Consider the following 23,414-nt stretch of genomic DNA (forward strand, 5'->3'; position numbering starts at 1 on the left):
CAGGTACTGTATCATTAATAATATTCTAAGCATAAACTTAAAATTAATTACTGCAATCCTTTTTACAAAGGACCTACATAATGATGGAATGAAAAGAAACTTCCAATATTAAGTACAATATTATATTGTTTTCATAATTACAATAAAATATGAACAAAGACCAAATAAGTTTTTTTTTCTAATACAACATAGTTACAATGTTAGTGATAAGCCATAGGCTATATGACTGTATTTAAAAGCCATCCTTTGTGCAGTACAAAACATACATCATTATGGCCTTAAACAAAGTTCATTTAGTTGCCTAGGTTTAATACTATCAAGAAGACAAATTGTTCATGTTTTTACAAAACAGACCAACTAAAAAAAATTGAATACATTTCAACACAGACTATTTTAAACTAACAGAAATAACAGAAACCAATTTTGAGAGCATACTGACAATCTATTTATAACAAAAACGTAATAACTTAAATATATGCATGGCTATTTATTTGATGCTGAAAATCCTTTTTCACAACTTCCAACAGAATAACTGAACTTTTATCAAACAAACAAACTTTTTCAAACTATCACAATTTGTAAATTTAAATATTTTGTAAATAAAATATGAGATTGGGTGCAAAAATTGACTGTAAGCTTAGATTATAGTAAATAATCTCACAATAGTTTGTAGTAAACATGAAGTATTATTTTTTTTTTTTTTTTTAAGAGCAAAATATCACTAAATTTAATAAAACTTTAAAACTATATCTATTAGGTAAGGCATTATACAATATTGAGGAATAATTTTTTGTGACATAAAATTGTAATAAATTGTTGAATATTGCTAAATGGCACATACATACATAATAATAAATTTTGTAGATAATAAACTATGTAATTACTTTATCATTGTTAATTGCTTTCCCGCTATTCGATGTATACAATGTGTACAATCTTGTATATTGTCTAAATAAATATTTTCAATTAAATTCAAGTAAAATACCGTATTATCACTATTAATAATTATCGATATGGTTATTACAAAATTAATAGGACCCACACACCCTAAACAAAATAAATTTGTTAAAACCTAAGGAATTTAAATTGTTTATTAAAACTATATTACAATGTATTTTTCTAGGTACATGCGGGCAACATCTCTTGTACCCGAGGACAAATAAATGAGATGAAGATTGAAAGCAGCCTCTCTTTGTAAATTGAGATGTTCTGCATTATCATCAATAAACTTGCTCTTTGCTTCCAGTGCCTTTTTATAATGATGGATGGCTGAGGGCAGGAGACCCAACTGATGAAAAGCTCGTGCAATGTTGAAGTGTGACTCCTGCAGACCTTCTCGACCTCTCAACTCCTTGTATTTCCAGAAATACGCCACCGATTGGGTCACCAGGGAATGCTTCTTTGCAGAGAACTTCTGGCAGGCCATCTGACAGAGTGTAACACCAATTAGGAAAGCCATCATTGCAGAATTCTCTTTCTGATAGACAGCAGTATAATCACTTAAAGCATACTTATAAGTTCCCGCAACCAGGCAATTGTTGGCATGTAGGGTGGTCAGTGCTCTGTGGTGAGGATTTCGGATCAATAACCTCATAAGGAACCGGTTGTGTCGACTGTCATCTGCCCGCAAAATCATCATATTAAACAGATTCCACGATCGTTTGCAATCCATATTTTTCATTACCTGAGCCCTGACCATATTGTAACCAAAATAAGCATCACTGTTGTAATAACATGCACTCAGACACAAGAGATCAATTTGGTTAGAATATTTTGAGAACTTGGGTGATCCTTGGGCTGAAAAAGCTAAACGCTGCAGAGTGCTGTAATTTCCGATTTCCAAACAAACTTCACAAACGGACCAAAACAATTGCCATTCATCTTCTGATGCTGGTTCATTAAAAGTCTGACTAAACTCTCCTTTCAATTCTTCGCCTTGGCTGAAAGATTTTTGGAAGTTTTTATTTTCTTTAATCATGCTTTTCTTCCTCTCAGCTTTTGATGTGGTTAAAGCAGTTATATCCTCTTTAGCAGCTATATGAACAAAATGGCGAGAAAGAAATAAATTTGCTACTACAAGGAACTGTTCTTTTTTGTCAGGCATTTTTTGTAAAAGTAGGCACCGTTCATATAGTAGAGCTGTATTTAATACTTCGCTGTCTTCATCCTGAGTTAGAACCTCCAATGCTTTGTCTCTTCTACCCAAACTGATCAATAGCTCACTTACTGCTAGCCGTGCTCCTAGTAACTGAGGTGCTTTATCCACCACAATCAAGTATGCTTTTATAGAATCTTCAATCCTATCTAACGCTTTCAAGCACTCTGCCATTCTCAGCCAAATCGCCGGCAAATTAAAGTTGGTGCTCTGCGTCAGAGGGGTCAATAGCTCCATTGCATCCTTAAACCTTTTCTCTGCAATCAGTGCTTCAGCAACATCAAAATAAAAATCCCCAGCCTCTTCAGGATTCATGGTTTTAACTTTAGTTAAAAAGTGATCAAATAAATGGAATGCTTGAGAATGAATCACTATTATTACAAGTTTGGCAAATATATCAACAACCATGTTTTCTGGCTCAGAGCATGTTAAAAGTCTGAACTTACTATCTTCAGTTTTGTCGAAAGTAGCTTGTAAATTACAAAACTTTACCAATGTTTCAATACTTGTTTCAAAGTCTTTCAGACTTATCAGTATCTCTAACATAAAGTTAACCAACTCGATTGTAACGAGATTTGGGCATTTCTCAAACAGTGTCTTTAGAGCTTCCTTAGCCTTGGGCAAATCATTTCCTTCATGATATCTATGTGCAAGCATTTTTGCAATTTCAACTAATTTTTCACCATGTTGAGGTCCAACACATTGCAATAATTTTGAGTAACGCTTCAAGGCAGATTTTTTATCATCAGTTCTCTCATACAAAATTGCTTGTTTCATATGGAGCTCAAAATCTTTACTGTCTGCTCTAATTGCTTTACCATAACAGGTAATGGCTTGCTTCAGATCTCCTCGATCTTCTGACCTCTCTGCTAAATTTATCCAAAGATGTTTCGATGCTCTAGGATTCAAGTGAGCTGCCAACAGAGAAATTTGAAGTGACTTCTCAGTGTCACCTTTCTCATCATATAAGCTAGCCAGAGTTTCAAACGGTTGAGAAGCCCAAGGAAATTGTCTGATGATTTCAAAACAGAGCTTAATAGCCAATTCATGTTCACCATGAACATATCGTAAGTTTGCTTCGCCCATTAAACCCTTCAGAACTGGAGGTAAATTATTTCTTTGTCTTGATCTAATCTTAGGCCTTTTCTTAGTAGAGCTGCTTTCTTTGATTTCAGCAAGATTTTGTTCAAAATCATTGGCTTCAGCAGAAGTCTCTTGTTCTTGTTTCTTTTCAGGTTCATCTTCCTCATATGCTTCTTCATAAACATTTTCTCCATATTGTGCAGCATATTCACTAAATGTAAGTTCACCAGTTAAATATTTGTTGGTTAGGTCTTGCACTTCTTCTTTAGTTCTTTTTACAACAGTCTGTTCATCATCAGAGCCTGAATCTTCTTCCGTCACACTAACAGGAATCACGGATTGAAGAGTTGTTAGAGAATAATCCTCTGATGTCGATGGCATATCTATATCCATATCAATTTCAGTCAATGGATTTATTTCATTCTCCACAGGAATTGAATCAATCGGTTCTTCATTTTCTTCATCCATTTTTCTTGGGTTGAATTCAAAAGTGGGTTACCTGTTGGGACAAAAAAGTACGGTAGAATTTAGAGTAAGTAAAAGATTTAAACAAGGTACTATATTTTTTTACTAACAGATCTCTTAAAGAATGAATACAGTATCAGTGATACTAACACTAGATCCAAACAAATAATTCATTGATCTTGATTTTACATACTACAGACAACATTTATCAGATTAGCATCTTAGCACACAATATTCAAAATTTTGTATCTAAAAACTGCCAGACAAAATTCCTAACCAAAGTAAATTTAACACTGTTGACATAAAACTTTTGGTGCATGATTGAAAAGTCTTGTTTAATGTAATAGAGCATGCTTTATGAAATAATATACAAGAATAATTATTGATTACCACAAGTAAATAAAAATTGTATGTAATTTTATAGAAATCTACAACTTCAGTAAAGACTCAGGCTGATACCTCAGTTGTAGGTGGTAGGTCTCAGACATATAGACCTCTAAAAATCCTGGGATCAAAAGGGATTTCGTAACTAGATATGAACCATTAAGAAATCTTCAAGTAAAAACACTAGACACCTTGTTGAAAATATTACCTTTATTATAATGTAAAATTATATCATGTTGACAGGATAACAGGATTTTGGACATTTGCCATATCTCTTCCTCAGGTGGGGAAGGTATTAGTACATACAAAAATAGAGAACAGAATGATGTACAACGTTTCGAGGATAGATTCCAATCCTCGAAACGTTGTGTTAAACTTTTTGTAACCATAACAATGGCAAATTTCCTAAATCCTGTTATCCTGTCAAACCTTCCATCGCTAATAACAAACTTTAAACAAATAGTATCATGTCATTTCGTGGGCCTTACTGACCCTCCTCCACCCCAAAATAAATTGAGAAGATGAAAAATCTCGGGTGTTTTCTAGAAAATTTAGGGTGATTCAAAAAGAGCGCCGGTTTTGATATATCAAATTAAAAGATTTATTTTAATGAAAATCTGAAATCAAATACATAAATATGTTCATCTAACCTTCCGATTTCATGTATGAAAAATAATGTCATGCATGTGTCCTCCTCTGTTACGCTGGCACGCAACAACTTTGTCCATGAAATTAGCCATGACTGCACGACAAGTTTCCACTTCAGTTTGGACGACAACCCGTCGAATTTCCTCCTTCAACTCATTGATGGTTCGGGGTTTATTGGCATAAACTAATGACTTTAGATAACCCCAAAGATGAAAGTTACAAGGTGTTAAGTCACACAACTTTGGTGGCCATTGATGGTCGGAATTACGAGAAATGACGCGATCCTGAAAGCGGTCACGGAGCAACACAATTGTTTCACGGGCAGCGTGGCACCATTCTGCTGAAACCACAACTGGTCAATGTCTATGTTATCCAAATGAGGCTACAAAAACTCCCTAATCATCGTACGGTATCGGTCTCCATTCACTGTCACAGCTTGCCCTTCCTGATCTTCAAAAAAATAAGGGCCGATGATGCCGCCCGGCCAAAAGCCGCACCAAACTGTCACTCGTTGTGGATACATTTCCATTTCGTTAATCATGCGTGGGTTTTCTGAACCCCAGATACGGCAGTTCTGTTTATTAAAAAATCCAATCAATTGGAAGTGCGCTTCATCACTGAAGATGATATTCATTGCGAAGTTTTCTTCCTCCTGCGAATTTCTCAATACCCAATCAACAAACTGTTGTCTCGTCTGGTGATCTGCCACTTTCAATTGTTGCGTCAGCTGAATTTTATAGGGGTGATATTTGAGATCGTATCGAAGAATTCTCCGTACAGAAGAACATCTTAAACCCAATTGTTGTGAACGGCGACGTATTGATTTCGCTGGGCTAACAGCCACACTGTCACGAACCACCTCAATGTTCTGTTCAGTTCGGGCACAACGACAACGGTGCTTCATTACGTCCTAGAGTACCGCGAAGTCGCATATACATTAAACAATACAATTTATAAAACTAGATCACCACCAATTTTCAGAGGTGTTCCCCAAGGCTCAGTTCTTGGACCAATGCTTTTTATTCTGTTAACCAATGACCTCCAAAAATATCTACAAGAGTTCTGCCAACTCATGATGTATGCTGATGACACAGCCTTGCTGGTGGCCGAGAAACAAATACCAGAACTTGAAATATCTTCCTTTGTAGCAATAATGTCACCAAAACAATCTTATATTAAATGACCGCAAAACCCAACAACTGAACTTAGGAAGAGCAAGTGCAGTAATACATGGCTTGCCAGATATTGAATTGAAAAATGAAGCTAACTACCCAGGAATCATCATTGACAACAATCTAACCTGGACTCCACATGTAGACCAACTCTGCAGAAAGCTCAGCAGTAGCCTATATGTATTAAAAAGAATAACAAAAATGAGCAATCTGGACACAGCAAAAACTGCTTATTTCTCACTCTTTGAAGCACATCTAAGATATGAATTAGTGGTATGGGGAAACTCACTCATCGGGAATCTCCAACGGGTACTAATACTTCAAAAGAAAGCTGTGAGAACATTGGCAGGACTAGACCCAAAGGCTAGTTGCCGGCAAGCTTTTCAAAATCTTAAAATTTTGACTGTGATATCTCTGTTTGTGACAGAAGTGATCTGCTATGCTGTCTCACAGAACATTACAAGGCTGGGAGAAATGCACCATTACAACACCCGGAACGCCATGAACTATGCCCTGCCAATTCATCGCCTTGCTCTGTACGAGAGGAAGCCAAGCTATGCAGGACCTAAACTCTTCAATATTCTTCCAGACTATCTGAAAATAAACAGTGGACAGAAATGCTTCAAGAAGAAACTCCAAGAATGGTTTCTACAGAGGACCTTTTACTCCCTTGAAGAATTTATAAACTGGAGGAACCATTAATCATAGTGCTTAAAATGGTTTATCCACTGTTTTCTACATTGCTGACTAATATCCTAAATTATTACCTTTACCTACTTGACGCCAATTCTGTAACTCTATGTACATGAATAAAGAAACTGTCTATTGTCTACATTAGGGGTATGAAAAACTTTTGTTTGGTTTTCTAGAAAATAGACATTAAAACACTTTTTAGAACAAATTTATTCAAAATAAAAAAAATTTTCTAAAATGTGGGTCATTCCTACCCCCCAAAGGAGATAGTTCGGAGGGAGGAAGAGGAAATAAATATATATATTGTATTTATAGCCTAATTACTATTAGGCATAAGAATACACCTGTAGAAAAGTCATAATGATTGGAGAATAATGTTTACTTTAGCCACATTACATTAATGATATAAAAACACTTTTAACAATTTATACAAATACTATATTTTTATTTACCTAAAAAAAATGTTTAGGCAGTCACAAATCATATATTGTGCATTTTTTATTTTCAAAAAATACGCTTTTAAAAAAATTAAAATTTTGAATTTAATAAAAAAAACACTTTAAATCAAGTATATTGTGTTGTACATTAAAAGAAATGTGTATTTATTAAATTTAACAAATAAAAGGGAGTGAAATTGAATTCTTAGGATTTTGGAGGATAAGCGTGTAAGACAGCTAGGGACACAAATAACATCAGTTCATCGCCATTTTTGTTGTGGTTATTACTCAAATACTACATAAATGATTAGGCTAGAGAGTTTGAGTGAATTTTAAACATATTGTATTCATTATAAACAGCTAAATTTAATTAACTGTGAATAGTTATATTAAGAATTGTTTTGTATTTGATAGTTTAGCTAAAAGCTGAAGCTCTGAAGCCAAAAAATCAATTCCCAACAAATTTTTAAAATTAATCACAATATGGAATAGGCTGGTTAACTTTTATAAAACTTAGAGCACATTAATCCTCAGGTGACAATACTACATAAATAAAACAGGTGGTTATAATGTCAAATTTAAATCAGCTATTTATTTCCTCTGAATTTTTTTTTTTTTTTTTGAAGTTGAAGTTGAAGTGAGCTGTCCGAGTCACTTCAGAGAAATTCACTTCTTTTTGCTGATGATGTGAATATTTTCTTTATCATATCTACAGAAGACGACTGTCTACAGATCCAGGAGGATCTACATAAATTTGATCACTGGTGTGAGGCCAATAGATTAAACCTCAATACTAAGAAGTGTCAAGCCTTTCACCTTTGCCACTCTCCAGTAATCTTTCCATAGCCTAGATACGGTACATGGTGAACCCATAGCTCGTGTTCAGGAGGTAAAGGACCTTGGTGTCATAATGACACCCTCATTAAGCTCTGAATCCCATGTACTGAAGATCTGTGTTAGGGTAAACAGATTGCTAGGATTCATTCTCTGCTTCTCAAGATATTTAAGTACACCTGCCTTAAAAACTTTGTATTGTCCCTTAGCGCGCCAAATACTTGAATAAGACTCACCAATATGGAATCCTCAGAATCAGAAATTCTTCATTGTGGATCTGGGGGGTATGCAAAGAAGATTTTTCCATATGGTAGGTGTCAGGAAAGAGCTTCCCTACCAGCAGGTTCCCATAGAAGACCTGTATCGAGATCTGAGGCTCCACCCTCTTGTGACACGCCGTTTATCTGCTGATGTGCTACTACATAAGATACCCAATGGCAAGGTTGACTGTCCTGACTTATTGCATCTGGTCCAGTTCAAGACTCCATCATCCACTCTATCCAGCAACCTGTTTGTCAGGCAACACCACCACACTAACTATACAGCAAACAGTACAATGGCCCGACTTTAAAGGTCTGGCCCAAGTGTTACTGAAATTGTTGACTTTATCCAGGACAGTGTAGTCAAAACAAAAATCATGAGACATTAATATTGAGGAAAACTGATTTTGTGGCTTCAATTAATTTGTATTGCTGAATAGAATGTCTGGTACTTTGGGATTATACCGACCACACCAGTATGAAGAACACAAAAATAGAAATTTATAGAAACAAACATGATAGAACGAAAAAACAACTCTTCAATTACAAAATTACAAACTTACAAGCATTTCCAGGTATTGTGATCGGTATTGTTGTCGCTGTTATCTTATCTTTCTCGAGAATCCTGATTACGGCAGGCCGCGCGGCATCACGTGATTTGCACGGTACATCATTGCCTTTCCATTACAATTCAATTTATATTTCTGATTAGCCCCTCTAGAATTTGATATTTTACTGATAGGTACTATCTCGAGGGATGTTTTTCTTTCGTCGACATCAGCGCGGGGCAGCACCGAAGGTGCTGCCGAAGCCCGCGCTGATGGCCGGAGGCACTCGCATTTTGGGTGGCGGAATGTGATCAAGAATAAAAACAAGTTTTGAGTGTTTTTTTAATAAAAAGTTTAGTTTGGTAAATGTTTGTTTTTGTTGAATTTTTGTGTTTGGAGAAATGTAGAGGTAAAACACGGAAGTACAACAAAGCGATGCACCAGCTGAACGGGCGGCGAGACTCTGCAATCACGTTATCTACTAGACGCTCGACTTTGACCTCTGTCTGAGGATGGGGAGGTGTTTGCGATAAGACAATTCCTGTTTTATATTGACGAAATATTGTTCTACGCTAATCTAGTAATCAGTAGAAACGAAATGTGAAATAACGATTCATGTCTGGGTGTGGTCGGTATAATCCCAAAGTACCGAATGTCTATCTCAACTGTCACTTTTAGTTGTGATTGTTGTTTTTATTTATATGTATATATATAATCTATTCTGTTACTTTTATATCATAATCTGCTATATCTATCATTGTTTATTTGGAGTTGACATTCATAAGCGGCCTACACTCGTTATTCAATTGCTATTATCGACTGGTTTGATTGTTTTTATCCAAAGGAATAATTCGATATTACAATTTATTTAACTTAGCATATAATTCAACTTAATAGTTATAGTAATTAATTGTGCTGATGCTGATGGCCGGAGGCACTCGTCTCAACTCGATAACAACTAATTAATACGTAGCTCAAAATTTAAGAAAAACATTGTTAATTTGGATCAAAATTCTGCTTATTTCAGTATTATTTATTCATTTACATTTGCAAAGATGGCGTCGCATCCGATGACGTCGCATCCGATGACGTCATCACGAGTTGAATCATGGTCACAAAAGGTCACGTGACGCCCGATGTGGATGTAAAACATGGAAATATTGCTCCGCGCTTGAACAGTTGCTCCATTTTTTATGTTCTAAAACTTTGTTATTTCTCATTTCCACCCTGTCAAACCTTACATTGTTTTGTTCTGTAGGACGATTCCAATAAGTTAATAACGCAAAACTCGTATTTTGCCACCCTGGCCGTTAATGTGACAATTACCATTTTCATTTATTCACTATTTAAACTTTCATCTACATTATTAATTAATGGTTATGGTTTTTTTGGCATGCTACACCCTATCATAATCTATTTTATACTTTTCTAATTGCTTTGTTCAAGCTGTAAAAATGCAGATTTCCATTGCAATGCAAAATATTTTATAACATGTAGCCTACAGATCAGTATGAAAAACTGATGTTTCGGTAATTCAATAATAATTAACTTGTAAATACTGGTATTTATTTACATTAGCGTGACCATGGAAAATGGACTTTTTTTCATGGGTTGGGCATTTATAGCCAAGTATTATTATCACAGGTGCATATGAACTGGGAGGAAAGTATATTATTGCATTATATTGATGCCTTTCGGACATTATTGCGTTAAGGAGCAGGGGCATCACGTGATCTGGGATTCGACTTTTGCAAGCTCGAGTTAATTTTTTTTCTAAAAGAGCAAGCACTGCGTAGCGGGCAGGCATCGTTGACAGGATTAACGTACTACAGCATCATTTCAGTTACTTATCATTTACCTTAATAAACATCCAACACAAAGGTGTGCCATTACCACTACTGAACTAGGAGGTTAAGAATAGACACAGAGGAACAAAATAGTTCAAAATGGCGTCCCTTCTTTATTTGAGAGAGCCGCGGAGTAATACCAAACTTTCAAATATGGATAGTATTGCCAGAGGTACTGTCAAAAACAGAGTTTTCAGAGGATTTCAAAAAATCATAACTCCTTTGATTTTCGTTGCCGACGATTTTTTTCTTCACTATTGTTTTCAGGAAAAATTTTAGTTTTCAGGGAAAAAAAATGAACATACCTTTCCATGGTCACGTTATTGTAAATTGATACCATTATTTTATATGAAAGTACGATAATTTCTTGTTGTTGGTATGATAATCGTTTTTTTTAATCTGGCTATACTGAGTTTGAGCAGATGCGGAGTTATAGGAAACTGTCAAAAACGGAGTTTTCATTGGATTTAAAAAAATCGTAGCTCCTTTGATTTTTGTTGCCGACGAATTTTTTCTTCAATATTGTTTTCAGGAAAAATTGTAGTTTTCATGAAAAAAACATACCTTTCCATGGTTGTAAATTGATACCTAAATACTTATTGATTTATATATTACAAACTATATAGTATCCTAGAGTTAATGAGATTGATGTTAATAAGAGGTATTATCATCATATCCCTGTGTTCATACTGCTACACTGGACTGTAAAGGGTACACTGGACCAAAATTGTAGTTATGTCTATAAATAAATTGCAATAATTACAGATATTGTACTAGTAATATTTAAATTTTACCTTTTAATGCCTAGATTATAGAAAACTCTTCTAATGCTGCATAAAATACTAATAAAGTTCAGTTAAAAACAGGAAATTCTTTGAATATGAATTTTGAAATCTCAAATACAATATATTGAACAGATCAGATACAACCATTGTTAAATGAAACAGAATATAATAAATAAACACATAAAAATAAAACACGTTTACCAAGATATGACATACCTTCCACAAAATAGTCAAAGTCAAACCATAACAATCCAAACCATTTTTTTCTCTCATTTGGCAAGAAAGGCATGCATTGCGGAAATCCATGGTGTTTCGTAGTACAAAAGATTTTGCTGTGGTTGACCCTTTTTTTTAGTGATGCGCGATTGCGAGAGGTTATTACAATCGAAATGTTCCTTCTCGAGAGGTTCTGCTTAACGATTGTTCCGATTGCTTAGCGAGAGGTCTTTACAATCGAAAGGTTTCTCTCGATTGTTGCATTCGTTAAGCCAATTTGTTATTGTTTACTTTTCACGAGCCTGTCTCAACCTGTTTTTCATACTTCCGTTCCATAATATATTGGTTTGCACCACTCTCCTCTCCATTCCAGTAGTTTACTTTATAGTGTTTAGTCAAAATGTAAATTATAGTAATTCTTCAAGCATTAAGATTGAGTATATTATCTTAAATTATAATAAATAGCTTATCTTGGTTATTAATTTAAAATATTAAATGTTTTTATTTTGTACAATGTTATTTTTTGAATGTTTTACTGTTCATACGTCATTATTGTAACGTGAATAAGCGTTTAATGTAGTATAATGTTAAATGTAGCTACTAATATAGTAATTCATTAAAACAAGTCGGAATTCAAGTCAGTAAAAAAAGTAACTAAATTAATTTATTTTTCAGTTAAATCCTTCTGTCGATCGGCAAACATATCTCACTTAGAATTTCGATTCCCTAATAAAAGAATAGAATAGATCGTACACGTAAACGAAACAATCGCTAGAAACCTCTCGGTAGGAACCTCTCGTCAAGCGTTTATGGTGTATCGCAAAAACAAAGTTATGGATGATGGAATCAAACATTTCGTTTTCATAATTTCGTCAAACACTTCGATTGCCCGGTACGAGAAGAGATGTTGTGTCGCAATGAAACAATCGCTAGGAACATCTCGGCAAAAACCTCTCGGTAAGAACCTTTCGTTAAGGGAATCACAATCGAAATGTCTCGAGAGGTCCAAACAATCGAAACGTTTCGATTGTAACATCTCGTAATCGCGCATCACTACTTTTTTTTATTAAAATGTAAACAAATTATTTGAATAGTTGGTAAATGTTTAAATTGTATTATGAAGAATGTTATTGGGATGAACATACATGTTCCAACATTTCTCTAAGTATTGTAGTATATGTTGTTATTTACTTTAAATAATGAATTTATGTAATCTATTTATAGACAGGTAAAGGATATTGTAAAACTGTGGAGTTGATTCCACCTGGAACAAGTCCACATTACTATCCTGAAAAGGAGGGCCACGGAATAAGCACCGTTTCTAGAATACATACACGTACAGTGTTGCGAACGATTGTTGTAACTTAACGTAATTTCAAATGCTTTTAAGTTAAAAAAATTATTAAGTTATTTAAAATTTGGAAATCGTTTGTTTGATTGTAAAATGTTTATCAAATTTTGATCTGCCATTTTAAAGTTGTTTCTGATTCTTTTGAAACATTGATTTCTTGCATATTCATATTCAGAACAAATAAAAAAATATATGCTCTAATGTTTTCATAACCTAAAGTGCACTTCAAACATTAAGTTGTGAAGTACTGGGCGATTCTAAAAATATTACTAGTTGTTTTTTTTTTATAACCGAACATGTGTTAACAATTTCATATCATTTGAATTTGACGTTTTTGTAAAATTGGAATTTTTGGGAATAGAATTAAAAAAATGTTTTGTGCCATCTAGCTTTAATTTTTACTGAAAATATGTGTTAAACTTTTGCAGATGAACTATTTTGAACATTGATAGTCTGTAAAATGAACAAAGTCAGAATAATTATCTAAGTTATAACTATCGAATAGAATAAATAAAGAATTGTTATATTTAAAAATATGTCATTTCCTCTTGTATTTGGTATATTTGCACCCCAATTAGATGGTGAGCATTAAAATCCCCACCAAGTAAAGACAACCTTTAACCTTATTAAATATTTGTTGTTACAAAACATGTCTGTCAACTTTACTTGAAGGCTTAAAATAATATATTTTAAATACATACGCATATTCATTACTTATAATTATCTAATTCAATTCCAATTAACTGTATGATATTGGGATTGTACCTTGCTATAACGGTGCATGAAATTGACTTATGTAATACTTTTAAAACTCCTCCATAACTGTCTAATCTATTTACATGTTTTCATATTGTAATAGTTATCTTCGATGTTATCACTTTCTGTTAATGAAGTTTCTTGAATTTATGCTATATGAATATTGTTCTTAACAATTTTTTGTATAAATTCCAACCATTTAGGTTTAATAGTGATTTAGGTTTAAATTTAAATCGTTTACCATATTTTCCCAACTGTAAAAAAAAGTTTTTTTATTGAAGTCTGTACCTTTATTTGTGTTTCGTATCAGTGTTTTACCAGTAACACTACTAGTAGTACTACTACATTTTGGATGGACTTTCTAAAATTCAAGCGGAGCTAAAAGGTCACCCAATTGTTTTTAGGTTAAAATGTCAGAGTTGTAGACTGCTCATAATTTTTACTCAATTTTATGTTTAAACAAAGCATACATTTGTTCTCTATCTTGTGATTTGCATTCATCAGAATGGAAGTTTTCTCCGCAATTTCCACATAGCCTATTGTTGCAGAGCTTACTAGCTACATGGCGATAAGCAAAGCAACCATAACATTACTTAACCGAAATATTAAAAGTAACAATTTTCATCCGAACCTAATTTGATTTTTTGTAGTCTGGGAACTATCAGGTTCAAAAGTAATTTTGACAAAGTACGTATGTACCAGTTCATTATTGACACGTTTTTTGATTAGTTGGACTAGAGTAAGAATAATATTCTAGTAACTTTCTAGGATTTCCTCTTCAGATACATCTCACTCCACATTTATCACGCCTACAGAAAATTTTTTGATGGAAGGTACAAATCCACTGAACTGTGAATCAATTAAGCTGTTGGCAGCTTCATAATTTTCAGATATAACCGAGTTTATTTTCCTGCTAGGTGAAGTGGCAGTATCATTGTCTTATCAGGTGCACAATTGAGTACATTACAGTGTGCCTGACACGATCTCTAAGCACGATGGAGCAACCGAAATTTCGCCACATAACGTGGCCACAGTAAAAAGGGTTGATTCAATTTGAGTGTTGACCTACCATTTCACCCATTTCAAGGTGTCTCTGATGTCGTCTTTTATATAATATATATATATATATATATATATATATATATATATATATATATATATATATAAAGTATTTGAAAAAAAACTGTTTTAGACAGTATGATCTTTGTGTTTAGATGTATAATCGTCTCACAACACGAATTCTAGCTAGGACCGTTGAAAAACTTTTAGCGCTTTTTCAAAAGCCGTTAGTGCGGCTCATCGGAGAATAGCGGCACTAACAGCGATGTTATCGTTGCTATAATAAAGCCAATTAACACAGCGAAGTTGTTTCGCATAAACTTTTTTATTGTAGGAGGAAAATATTAACAATTAGGGCAATTAACATTGCTTTACTGTAGTATTGAAAACTGAATAAAATTTTTGCCAGAAATAGTTTTACTTCTCCTATTTATTAGTTATGGGGGTGCAGATGGCCGTCGAACTTTGGACCTTAGTAAGACATAGCGGGGGTTCAAATCCTGTCTATGACAATAGCACTTTTTATCAGTTCCATCGACCTCTTCTTATTTTATTTGGTAAGATTCTCACACAGGCCATTGGCCCATGAGGACGGGCAGAATAAGACAAAAAAAGATAGTGTTTTGATTAATACTCAACGGATTAGTGGTTTTTATTATAGATAGCAGAATTATTTTTATAAATTTAACTTTTGCTTGTATTGTCTATTTTTATAGATAAGTAGCAATATATAAAGAAATTGCAAGAACATATAAATAAACAATATATAGAAGAAATTATTGAGCAAATAAGGAAAAAGGATAAATCGGAAGCAATAAACATCAAAATCCTTATATGTGTATGCTATACTGATGCTATACTGCTATGCTATACATTTAATCTGAACAAATTTAATGCAGGAGTAAAATTAGTTTATAGTTAGACATTCGGACAAAGAGCCTATTTTGAAGTACATAGAAGGTACGGTATTTAAAATTAATACTACTGAAAAGTCAAAATAAGTAAAAAATGTACTTACAAAGTAAAACTTGAAATTCTTATTTAATGTTTTATAGGAGTATGGTATTTTAATTTTTTTTTTTACTCAAAAGTAACGTGACCACATATAATATACGATTTATTATTATCAAATTTGCATGCACAAAGCAAATACGATTAAGACTAAATTCAAAACGAATATCACTCATATTAAAAATAATAAACAGAGTGAGTTTTATGTCCTGGCACACCTCAAATTTGCATTATTGGATTTATTTTTTTATTCCCTTTAAAATGAGGGGTCGCATGGTAGGGGTTTGTATTTGAAAATGTTTAGTTGCCCCCCTTTACCCCCCTTTAGAAAAGGGGGGCAAAATTTTCAACAACTTGAAAAATTAAAAAAATATGTTATAATAGGTAGGGTCAAGGTTTCACATAGATATCTCGGGTCGTTTAAATTATATCCAGGTGTGCCACGACATAAAACTCACTCTGTATACAGAAAATACAAAGCAATCAATAAAAGAAAAGATAATAACATATGTCCAAAGGCTACAATCAAACAAAATTCTTAAACTACAGTACTCTTAACACACAGAAAATCAGTACATTACACTCCTATCAGTATTCTTTTATTGATTCACAGTTCTATACATTTCAAGAATAAACTCTTACAATCATACCACTTTTCCCCAACCACCCCAGCAATGCCCGAGACCTAGGACGTAACAGCCGCGATCATCCGCTCAGTGAAATACCGTTTTAATGACGCCACAAATAGGGGGGGGGGGGTGGCTGGATATTGAGGTGATTTGAACAGGCAGGGGCATTCCACAGTCGCCAAGCCGAAACTGTAAATGACTTATCATATGCAACTGTTCTATGGTTGTTTTGTGGGGCATACGCAGGGCGCAGGTGGTAAAAATTAAGTGCGCTAGAAGCATATGATTTTAAAAACAAATTTGAAGTACGGTATCCTTTATGTTCACGTCTAGCACACAGGTAACTGTTTTTAGAATTTGCGTTAGTGTGTAGGACAAGACAGTTACTGATTTTATTATTGTAAATTTGTCATAAAATATGTTACAATAAACGTAGAGACCTCTAGTTTGCATTATTGGATTTTTCAACAATTTGAAAAATTAAAAAAATATGTTATAATCGGTAGGGTCAAGGTTTCACATATATATCTCGGGCCGTTTAAATTATATCCAGGTGTGCCAGGACATAAAACTCACTCTGTATAATGTTATATATCAAACACACAAATAAACGTAAAACTAACCATGTGTAATTATACTATGACATTTCGCATATGGTGTTTAAATATTTTGTTGTAAAAAATCATCTCACCAGATTTGGTTGAAGATTCGTGGACAGTCTGTATATAATCTTTCCCGAAACGTATCTACTATGTAACACTGTACGTTAACCTAAATGAATGAAAAATATATATGTTAATATATCTTATTTCTTAAAATGTTACGCCAAATGATATGAAAACATTAAAAAATAATCATTTATAAAAACATTTGCTAAAGGAATCCGAAACGGTAATTTTTTGCTGCAGACGGTATGATGTTATATAGGTTACGAAATTGCGTTAAAGTGTTCCACGTGCCTTATAAATAGAATTTATAAAATTATTTACTATATAAAATACATTTTTGGTAACTTTCCATTTACGTCACTAGGTATGGTTATCAAACACACACAGCCCAATAAAAGTGAGGCGATAACGAGTTACAGGAAGCAAAGATGACGGGGTAGTCACCAGGTGTTCGGTTATCACTATCAGTCCGTGTCTGTTATCAGCGATTAATTACTTATCTGCCGCCGTATGTCGTGTGATAGCGCCGCGTGCCGTCCCCACAATACACACGCGACTGTGCGGTAAATACAGGACACGGTCGTAAATTGACATCGATCACTGTGTCAAAAACATCACGACTACATGATTGTTATTTATGATTTTTGTTGCCGTCCCCACAATACACACGTGACTGTGCGAGAAATACAGGACACGGTCGTAAATCGACATCGATCACTGTGGCAAAAACATCACGAATACATGATTGTTATTTATGATTTTTGTTGCCGTCCCCACAATACACACGCGACTGTGCGGTAAATACAGGACACGGTCGTAAATTGACATCGATCACTGTGGCAAAAACATCACGAATACATAGTTGTCATTTATGATTTTTTTGTTTGATAATTTTTAGATAGTACTTACCTTTATAAATGTTAATGAACTAAAATATTAAGTTAAATATAACAACATATTAACACTATATAGCTATTTGCAGTTTTGTATAATGTTTAAATCAGAGCAGTCCTAATTCTGGTGGTTTTTGGGACGCAAGTACAATAGAGCGTTTATTGAAATCCTGATTAATTCGGACCCGACCCCGTTCGGACTTTTGAAACACTCGGATTTTAGAAAAGAATCAAAAAAAGAGTTAATGACAAAAAGCTAATGAAAAGCTAAAGTGCAATTTATCATCAATCACGTTCTTGTTAACGTAAGTGGAGCGGATAACTCTATTCATTATAGTATTTTACAGAAAAAATACAGTAGGAATGTTTTGTGTAAGGTACATATATTAAAATATTGGAATAATAACTGTTCATAGTGGCAAACAATTCAAACTTCTGCTGATCTCGAAAAAATAAAAAACTAAAATAATATCCTACTTGTGTGCCATATTAATAAATATATTTAATAAACTAAAACGATTGACTAAAATTTATATTAATACAATTTGTTACAGTGAGGCTTTTAAACAACAAGCTAGTAAACATAATTTGATTATTTGATGAATATAACATATGAACAATATGAACATTATTTGATGAATATAATAAAGAATATATCTTTAAATTAGGTAGACACGTATTATATGTAAGTAGTATAAGTGTTACTAATGTACCCAAATAAATAATTAAAACATAACACAAATTTTCTCTCATCGACTTATTTCAATAAACTATAGTAATACATTAAACAGTGTACCTTGTGCCGGAATAGTGTTCATTTATCAAATTTGTCTAGATCAGCAAGCGCAGTGACTCGTTCGGTCTCAGCACCCTCAGCCACCTTGACAAGGATCTTCCCGTTGAAGAAACCGGCGAAACTAATCTTCTTCTCTCGCTGTAGTCTCCGTGCTCGCCCGAGAATTGCCTTGTTATGCGCAGTTAAATGTTCGTTGATGAACACCGGGCTGTTGTTCAGCGCTGAGTCAATGTCAGAAGCGTTTAGATTTCTCGTTCTTCCATTCTTCCCTCATTTTCCTAGAGACGAACTGCGCGATTATCGGCGGGTGGACATGCTTTTTAGAGTACAGGCGCAGCCGGTGAGCAATAGAGGTCTTCTCTCTTGAAGGGGACATTAATGGCGTGAGCGATCTTTTGTAGGCAATAATATATATCTTCCCCGTGTGTTCCTGGAAGCCCGATAATTTCTATGTTGGCTGCTCGATGTCTTGCAGCTGAAGGTGTAAATCTCGCACCTCCTCTTTCAATTTGTTGTTCGTTCTTTCGAGGTCGTCACAGCGATCTTCCATCTTCTGGTGAGAATTCTGTAACTCAGTCACACTACACTGCAAGTTTTTTCAGCTCAGCCGATAAACAGTTAACGGATTCTAAAACAGTTTTGATTTTATCATCCGTGTTTTTATTAATGTCTTTTTTTAGAGACTGAAGGAGATCGACCATGTATTTCTTAATATCCATTTCTTCGTTGCTACGAATAGAGGACAAAGAGGCGTTTTCTTCAAAACATGTGTCACACTTCCAAGACATGTTTGCCTTTCGTGAAATTTTGCGACGAACCAGCACGCGAACACGCGGGGTGAAATGAACGTTTGCACTCAACGCACTTGGCTATAACGACATTAGCAAGAAAAACGGTTTCACACTTATGGGGGTTCGGTATGCCCTATCCTTCCCATGTTAATTTGGCCAATTTTATGTACCTTTTTCTCAGAAACCTTTAAAGCTATCATCATCAAACTTTAGGACACTACTATTTAGACCTTTGTTAACATTTAGAGCGGAAGACATTATAAAAATCTATTTTAAATTTTTATTAAAAAAATTATAATTATAAATTATTTTACAAAAAATTAATAAATTTTTTATTTACAACAAATTAAATAAAAACTTCTTTTTTTTAACTTTGTTCCGCTCTAAATGTTAACAAAGGTTTAAATAGTAGTGTCCTAAAGTTTTATGATGATAGCTTTAAAGGTTTCTGAGAAAAAGGTACATAAAATTGGCCAAATTAACATGGGAAGGATAGGGCATACCGAACCCCCTTAACACACCTTTCCGACATTGTAATAAAAAAGGTTATAAGGATAACAATATGAAAAATAAATTAACGACAGGTATAACCTCAACTAGGCAGGCCGAATCGTGTAATCAGATAAGACGGGACGTTGTAGATAAGCGGTCCGGACTCATCGGTGATTAGATAGCAACTGAGAGGCCAAGCACTGGTTTCAAACTAACAAATTGCAGCTAAATGAGGTAAAGACCCAGCAACTCACTTGCAGCCTCGGTCGCACTGTAGACCTTGTAAATACTGAACCAGTCAAGTTGCTTGGTTTCCTGCTGGATCAGAAACTTAGCTGGGAGCTGCATATTGATGCTGTCTGCAGGAAACTCTCCAGAGTCCTATTTCTCTTGAGAAGGCTTAAAGACCTACTACCGCCAGAACACCTTCTCTCCGTCTACTACGGGCTGTTCCATAGTCATATAAAAATCATATTTAATATGGAATTCTTCTCTGGGGCCATGCTTCGAGTTGTCAACGTTTGCTCCTTCTGCAGAAAACTGCGGTGAGAATTTTAACATCCAGTGGTTACACCGATTACTGCAAACCTTTATTCAAGGCCCTAGGTATTCTCACTGTTGCTGGCCAATACATTGTGGACTGTCTAGCATACATTAAGTTACATGAAGATTCGTTTATAAGAAGAAGTGATGTCCACAGCCACAATGTAAGGAGCAAGTCAGCTTTTGACATACCTCGCTGTAGATTGACCAAGACGAAGAGTTCGCACCAAATCACGGCTCTGCGAGTGTTCAACAAGTTGCCCCTAGAAGTGCGCAGTCTGGATAGGAACAGTTTTGGACGTCGAGTGGTGGGCTGGTTTAGGCCAAAAAGTTTTTATAAAATTGAAGAATATTTTGAGGTCGACATGACAGACATTTGTTGAGGTCGCTAACAGCCTCCATGTTCCATATAAATAGTTTATTTTAACCTTTTGACAATGTTATTAGTGTTTTAATGTTTTATTTATTTTGACAAGAACTATCCAGTCTTACTGGTCAACGTTTGCTCCAGTGGTAATGGTAATGGTAATTACTGAAGAAGAAGAAAACAACAAGCAGTTTAAACATGAGAAACATACAAAATATAAATTATAAAACTAGATAACGCTTTACAAATGACAATAATAAATATGAAAATAACAACAATAATTTTTTTGAGAAACAACAATATCAAAGAACATGTATATAATAATAACAATAAAAGGCCACATGTATCAGTAAGTATAGATAACAAAATTTGACTTCAATAACATCAACAAATACCCAATAACAATGAATAACAATAAAATATGCTTCAATAGCACCAACATATACCCAATAACAATCAATAAATGCATAATATTAAACAAATACCAAGTATTTTGGTTGGATCTATCAGTTCAATACAATTTAGACAGTAATTTTTTTTCCAAAATCTGTTAGTAGTCTAAATGATTACTCATGTTTGCCTGTATTAACTTTCATGATATTTAATAATTACTCAACTTTGGAATATTATATATAAATACATGAATTTGGAAAAGAAAGGATGTCCTGTAGCTCAAACTTCTTTTATGTTATATGGACAATCAATGCTGGTGGTAACTAAAAATCTACACTCAAAGCTAAATTATAGCAAAAATCCAATTCCGTTAGTAACGTGGGATTTTTTATTTTTAGAAGTAAGCAGAAACTAGAGTTGACACCAAGTACGGGATTTTCCGCTCTCCATGGAAGAGTTTCTGAACCTAGTCAGTAAAAAACTAAAGGTCTAACTGGTTGAATATTTGTTTTTCTGGTTTTCATTTTACATAATTATTTATTCATTGCCAATGACAACAAGTCAAAATGCTAAGTTGTGTAACTCTTTAGATGTTTCTTCTTGTTAGTCTAACTAAGATTGAATTATTAAATTGATACAATTAATAGTGTGTACTTATAAGATTTTAGTTGTTATCACTTGTAATCATGACGTTTTATCTTAGGCCTACATGACTGATTTTTCTCAAAAGGTTAAGTTTGCTGATACCAGTGATGGCATTTTTTGTAGATATGTCAAAATCACAGGAATACATTAGTTTTAGAAGCAGTGTTCCTTTGAAGAAAATTGTTGTGGATTCCAATACTAGAGTAAGTTTTCTTTTTAGTGCTTGTAAAATTTGTGGGTTGTAATATACTTTATTTAATGTTAGCCTAGCCTACTTAAAATATTGTTAAGTTGTTACATATTTTGTTGTTAGGTAGTTACTGTTTTACCCTCTTATTATATCTGTGTAGGGTATGATAAGGGGACCCGGTTTTTTATATCGAAGAATGTAGTCATCGATACCTAATGTTCGCATCTCAAATCCAAGACTATCAATTGATATTAAAGTATCTATAGTCCTCAATAACAATCATAGTATGTTTTAAATTAAAATATGAATTTAATATTTACAGTGATCAAACAAGTTATTATATATAACCAAAATTAGGAAAACTGAAGAAGACCATATTTGCTCCTCTCACAGTTACTGTTGTTTCTTTCCCACAAGTTTCACATAACTTAATGGGTTTTTCAGTACGAGAAGCCACGGAAAACATGTCTTATCATCTTTCAAAGCAATGTTGTGTAGTTTTCTATAATTGACTGCCATTTTTAATAATCAAAATTACTTGTGTAAAATTGAAATATTACCCTACGTGTATTATTTAAAATTGTTTACAGGTGTTGATATAGATGACTTAAGTTAATAGTTCAAAACAATTAATCAATGGTTATGATTAAGTAATATCATTTGCCAATTTCGATATAAAAACCGGGTCCGTTTATCGTACCCTACCCTTATATTTTATCTTGTGAATTCTTTTAACCTTTCCAGCGTTATTGACGCGGATCCGCGGAGGGCCACTACAAGCTCAAAACGTTATTGCCGTGGATCCGCGTTTTTGCATTCTTTATTTTCTTACTGCTATGTTAGTTGAATATTTTGCTGCTAGATGGTTCTAGTAGTCATGCGACATACAGACGGGTTGCCCTGCCTGGAATTCTGTTACAATGGGAGTGGCAGTGGCTTCTAATTGGCCAAACACTGTCTAGCGGGCGTGGCCCCGCCCCTTTCACAAAGTCATTGACGGGAGCTCCCGTCAAGGCATCTAGTCAGTTAGTGAGAAGCGTCCGGTACACGCATATGTATTTCGGTTATCGCTAATTTTCTGTTGTGTCCTATTCTTTTTAAAGTAAATTATTCATATTATACACAGCAGATTCCAGTATTTATTTAGTGTTTTTTAGCCATTATTCGTGTGAATGGCGAATCCAGACGATTCAGAATTTGAATATTTGGTAATTCTGAGCAATTACTTGGTCAACCCCTAACTTTTTAATATTTTACTACGGTCATAAGGATGTTATCAGAAAGCAAGAAACATAATTCAAGC

The 23,414-nt window shown here is 34.1% G+C and overlaps 3 protein-coding genes across 5 annotated transcripts in view; 1 reads left to right on the forward strand and 2 right to left on the reverse strand.

Annotated features, from left to right (window-relative positions):
- The window catches only part of LOC124354811 (DNA ligase 4), a 61,947-nt gene extending 50,329 nt beyond the window's left edge, over window positions 1-11,618 (reverse strand). The window contains exon 1 of one of the 2 annotated variants that reach the window (XM_046805538.1): window positions 11,528-11,618. The gene's annotated coding sequence lies outside the window, so the exon portion shown is untranslated. Of the gene's footprint in view, window positions 1-11,512 lie in introns of both variants that reach the window. The other variant, XM_046805535.1, reaches the window with a different exon arrangement.
- LOC124354812 (general transcription factor 3C polypeptide 3) lies at window positions 109-11,504 on the reverse strand. 2 transcript variants are annotated; one of them, XM_046805539.1, is made up of 2 exons: window positions 11,321-11,504; window positions 109-3,737 (listed from the first exon to the last, which is right to left on the reverse strand). In XM_046805539.1, the coding sequence occupies exon 2, from the start codon at window positions 3,704-3,706 to the stop codon at window positions 1,100-1,102; it is 2,607 nt and encodes an 868-aa protein (XP_046661495.1). In that variant the 5' UTR covers window positions 3,707-3,737; window positions 11,321-11,504; the 3' UTR covers window positions 109-1,099. The 2 variants fall into 2 exon arrangements, with proteins under 2 accessions (XP_046661495.1, XP_046661496.1); XM_046805540.1 differs by lacking the exon at window positions 11,321-11,504 and adding an exon at window positions 8,108-8,237.
- A 10,114-nt stretch (window positions 11,619-21,732) lies between the features above and the next one.
- Window positions 21,733-23,414, forward strand: part of LOC124354813 (maspardin-like) — a 39,949-nt gene continuing 38,267 nt past the window's right edge. The window contains exon 1 of the mRNA XM_046805541.1: window positions 21,733-22,124. Coding sequence (XP_046661497.1) covers window positions 22,029-22,124 — 96 coding nt within the window. The 5' untranslated portion in view covers window positions 21,733-22,028. The remainder of the gene's footprint in view (window positions 22,125-23,414) is intronic.

The sequence above is a fragment of the Homalodisca vitripennis genome, chromosome 2 (genome assembly GCF_021130785.1).
Source record: "Homalodisca vitripennis isolate AUS2020 chromosome 2, UT_GWSS_2.1, whole genome shotgun sequence".
Classification (NCBI taxonomy): domain Eukaryota; kingdom Metazoa; phylum Arthropoda; class Insecta; order Hemiptera; family Cicadellidae; genus Homalodisca; species Homalodisca vitripennis.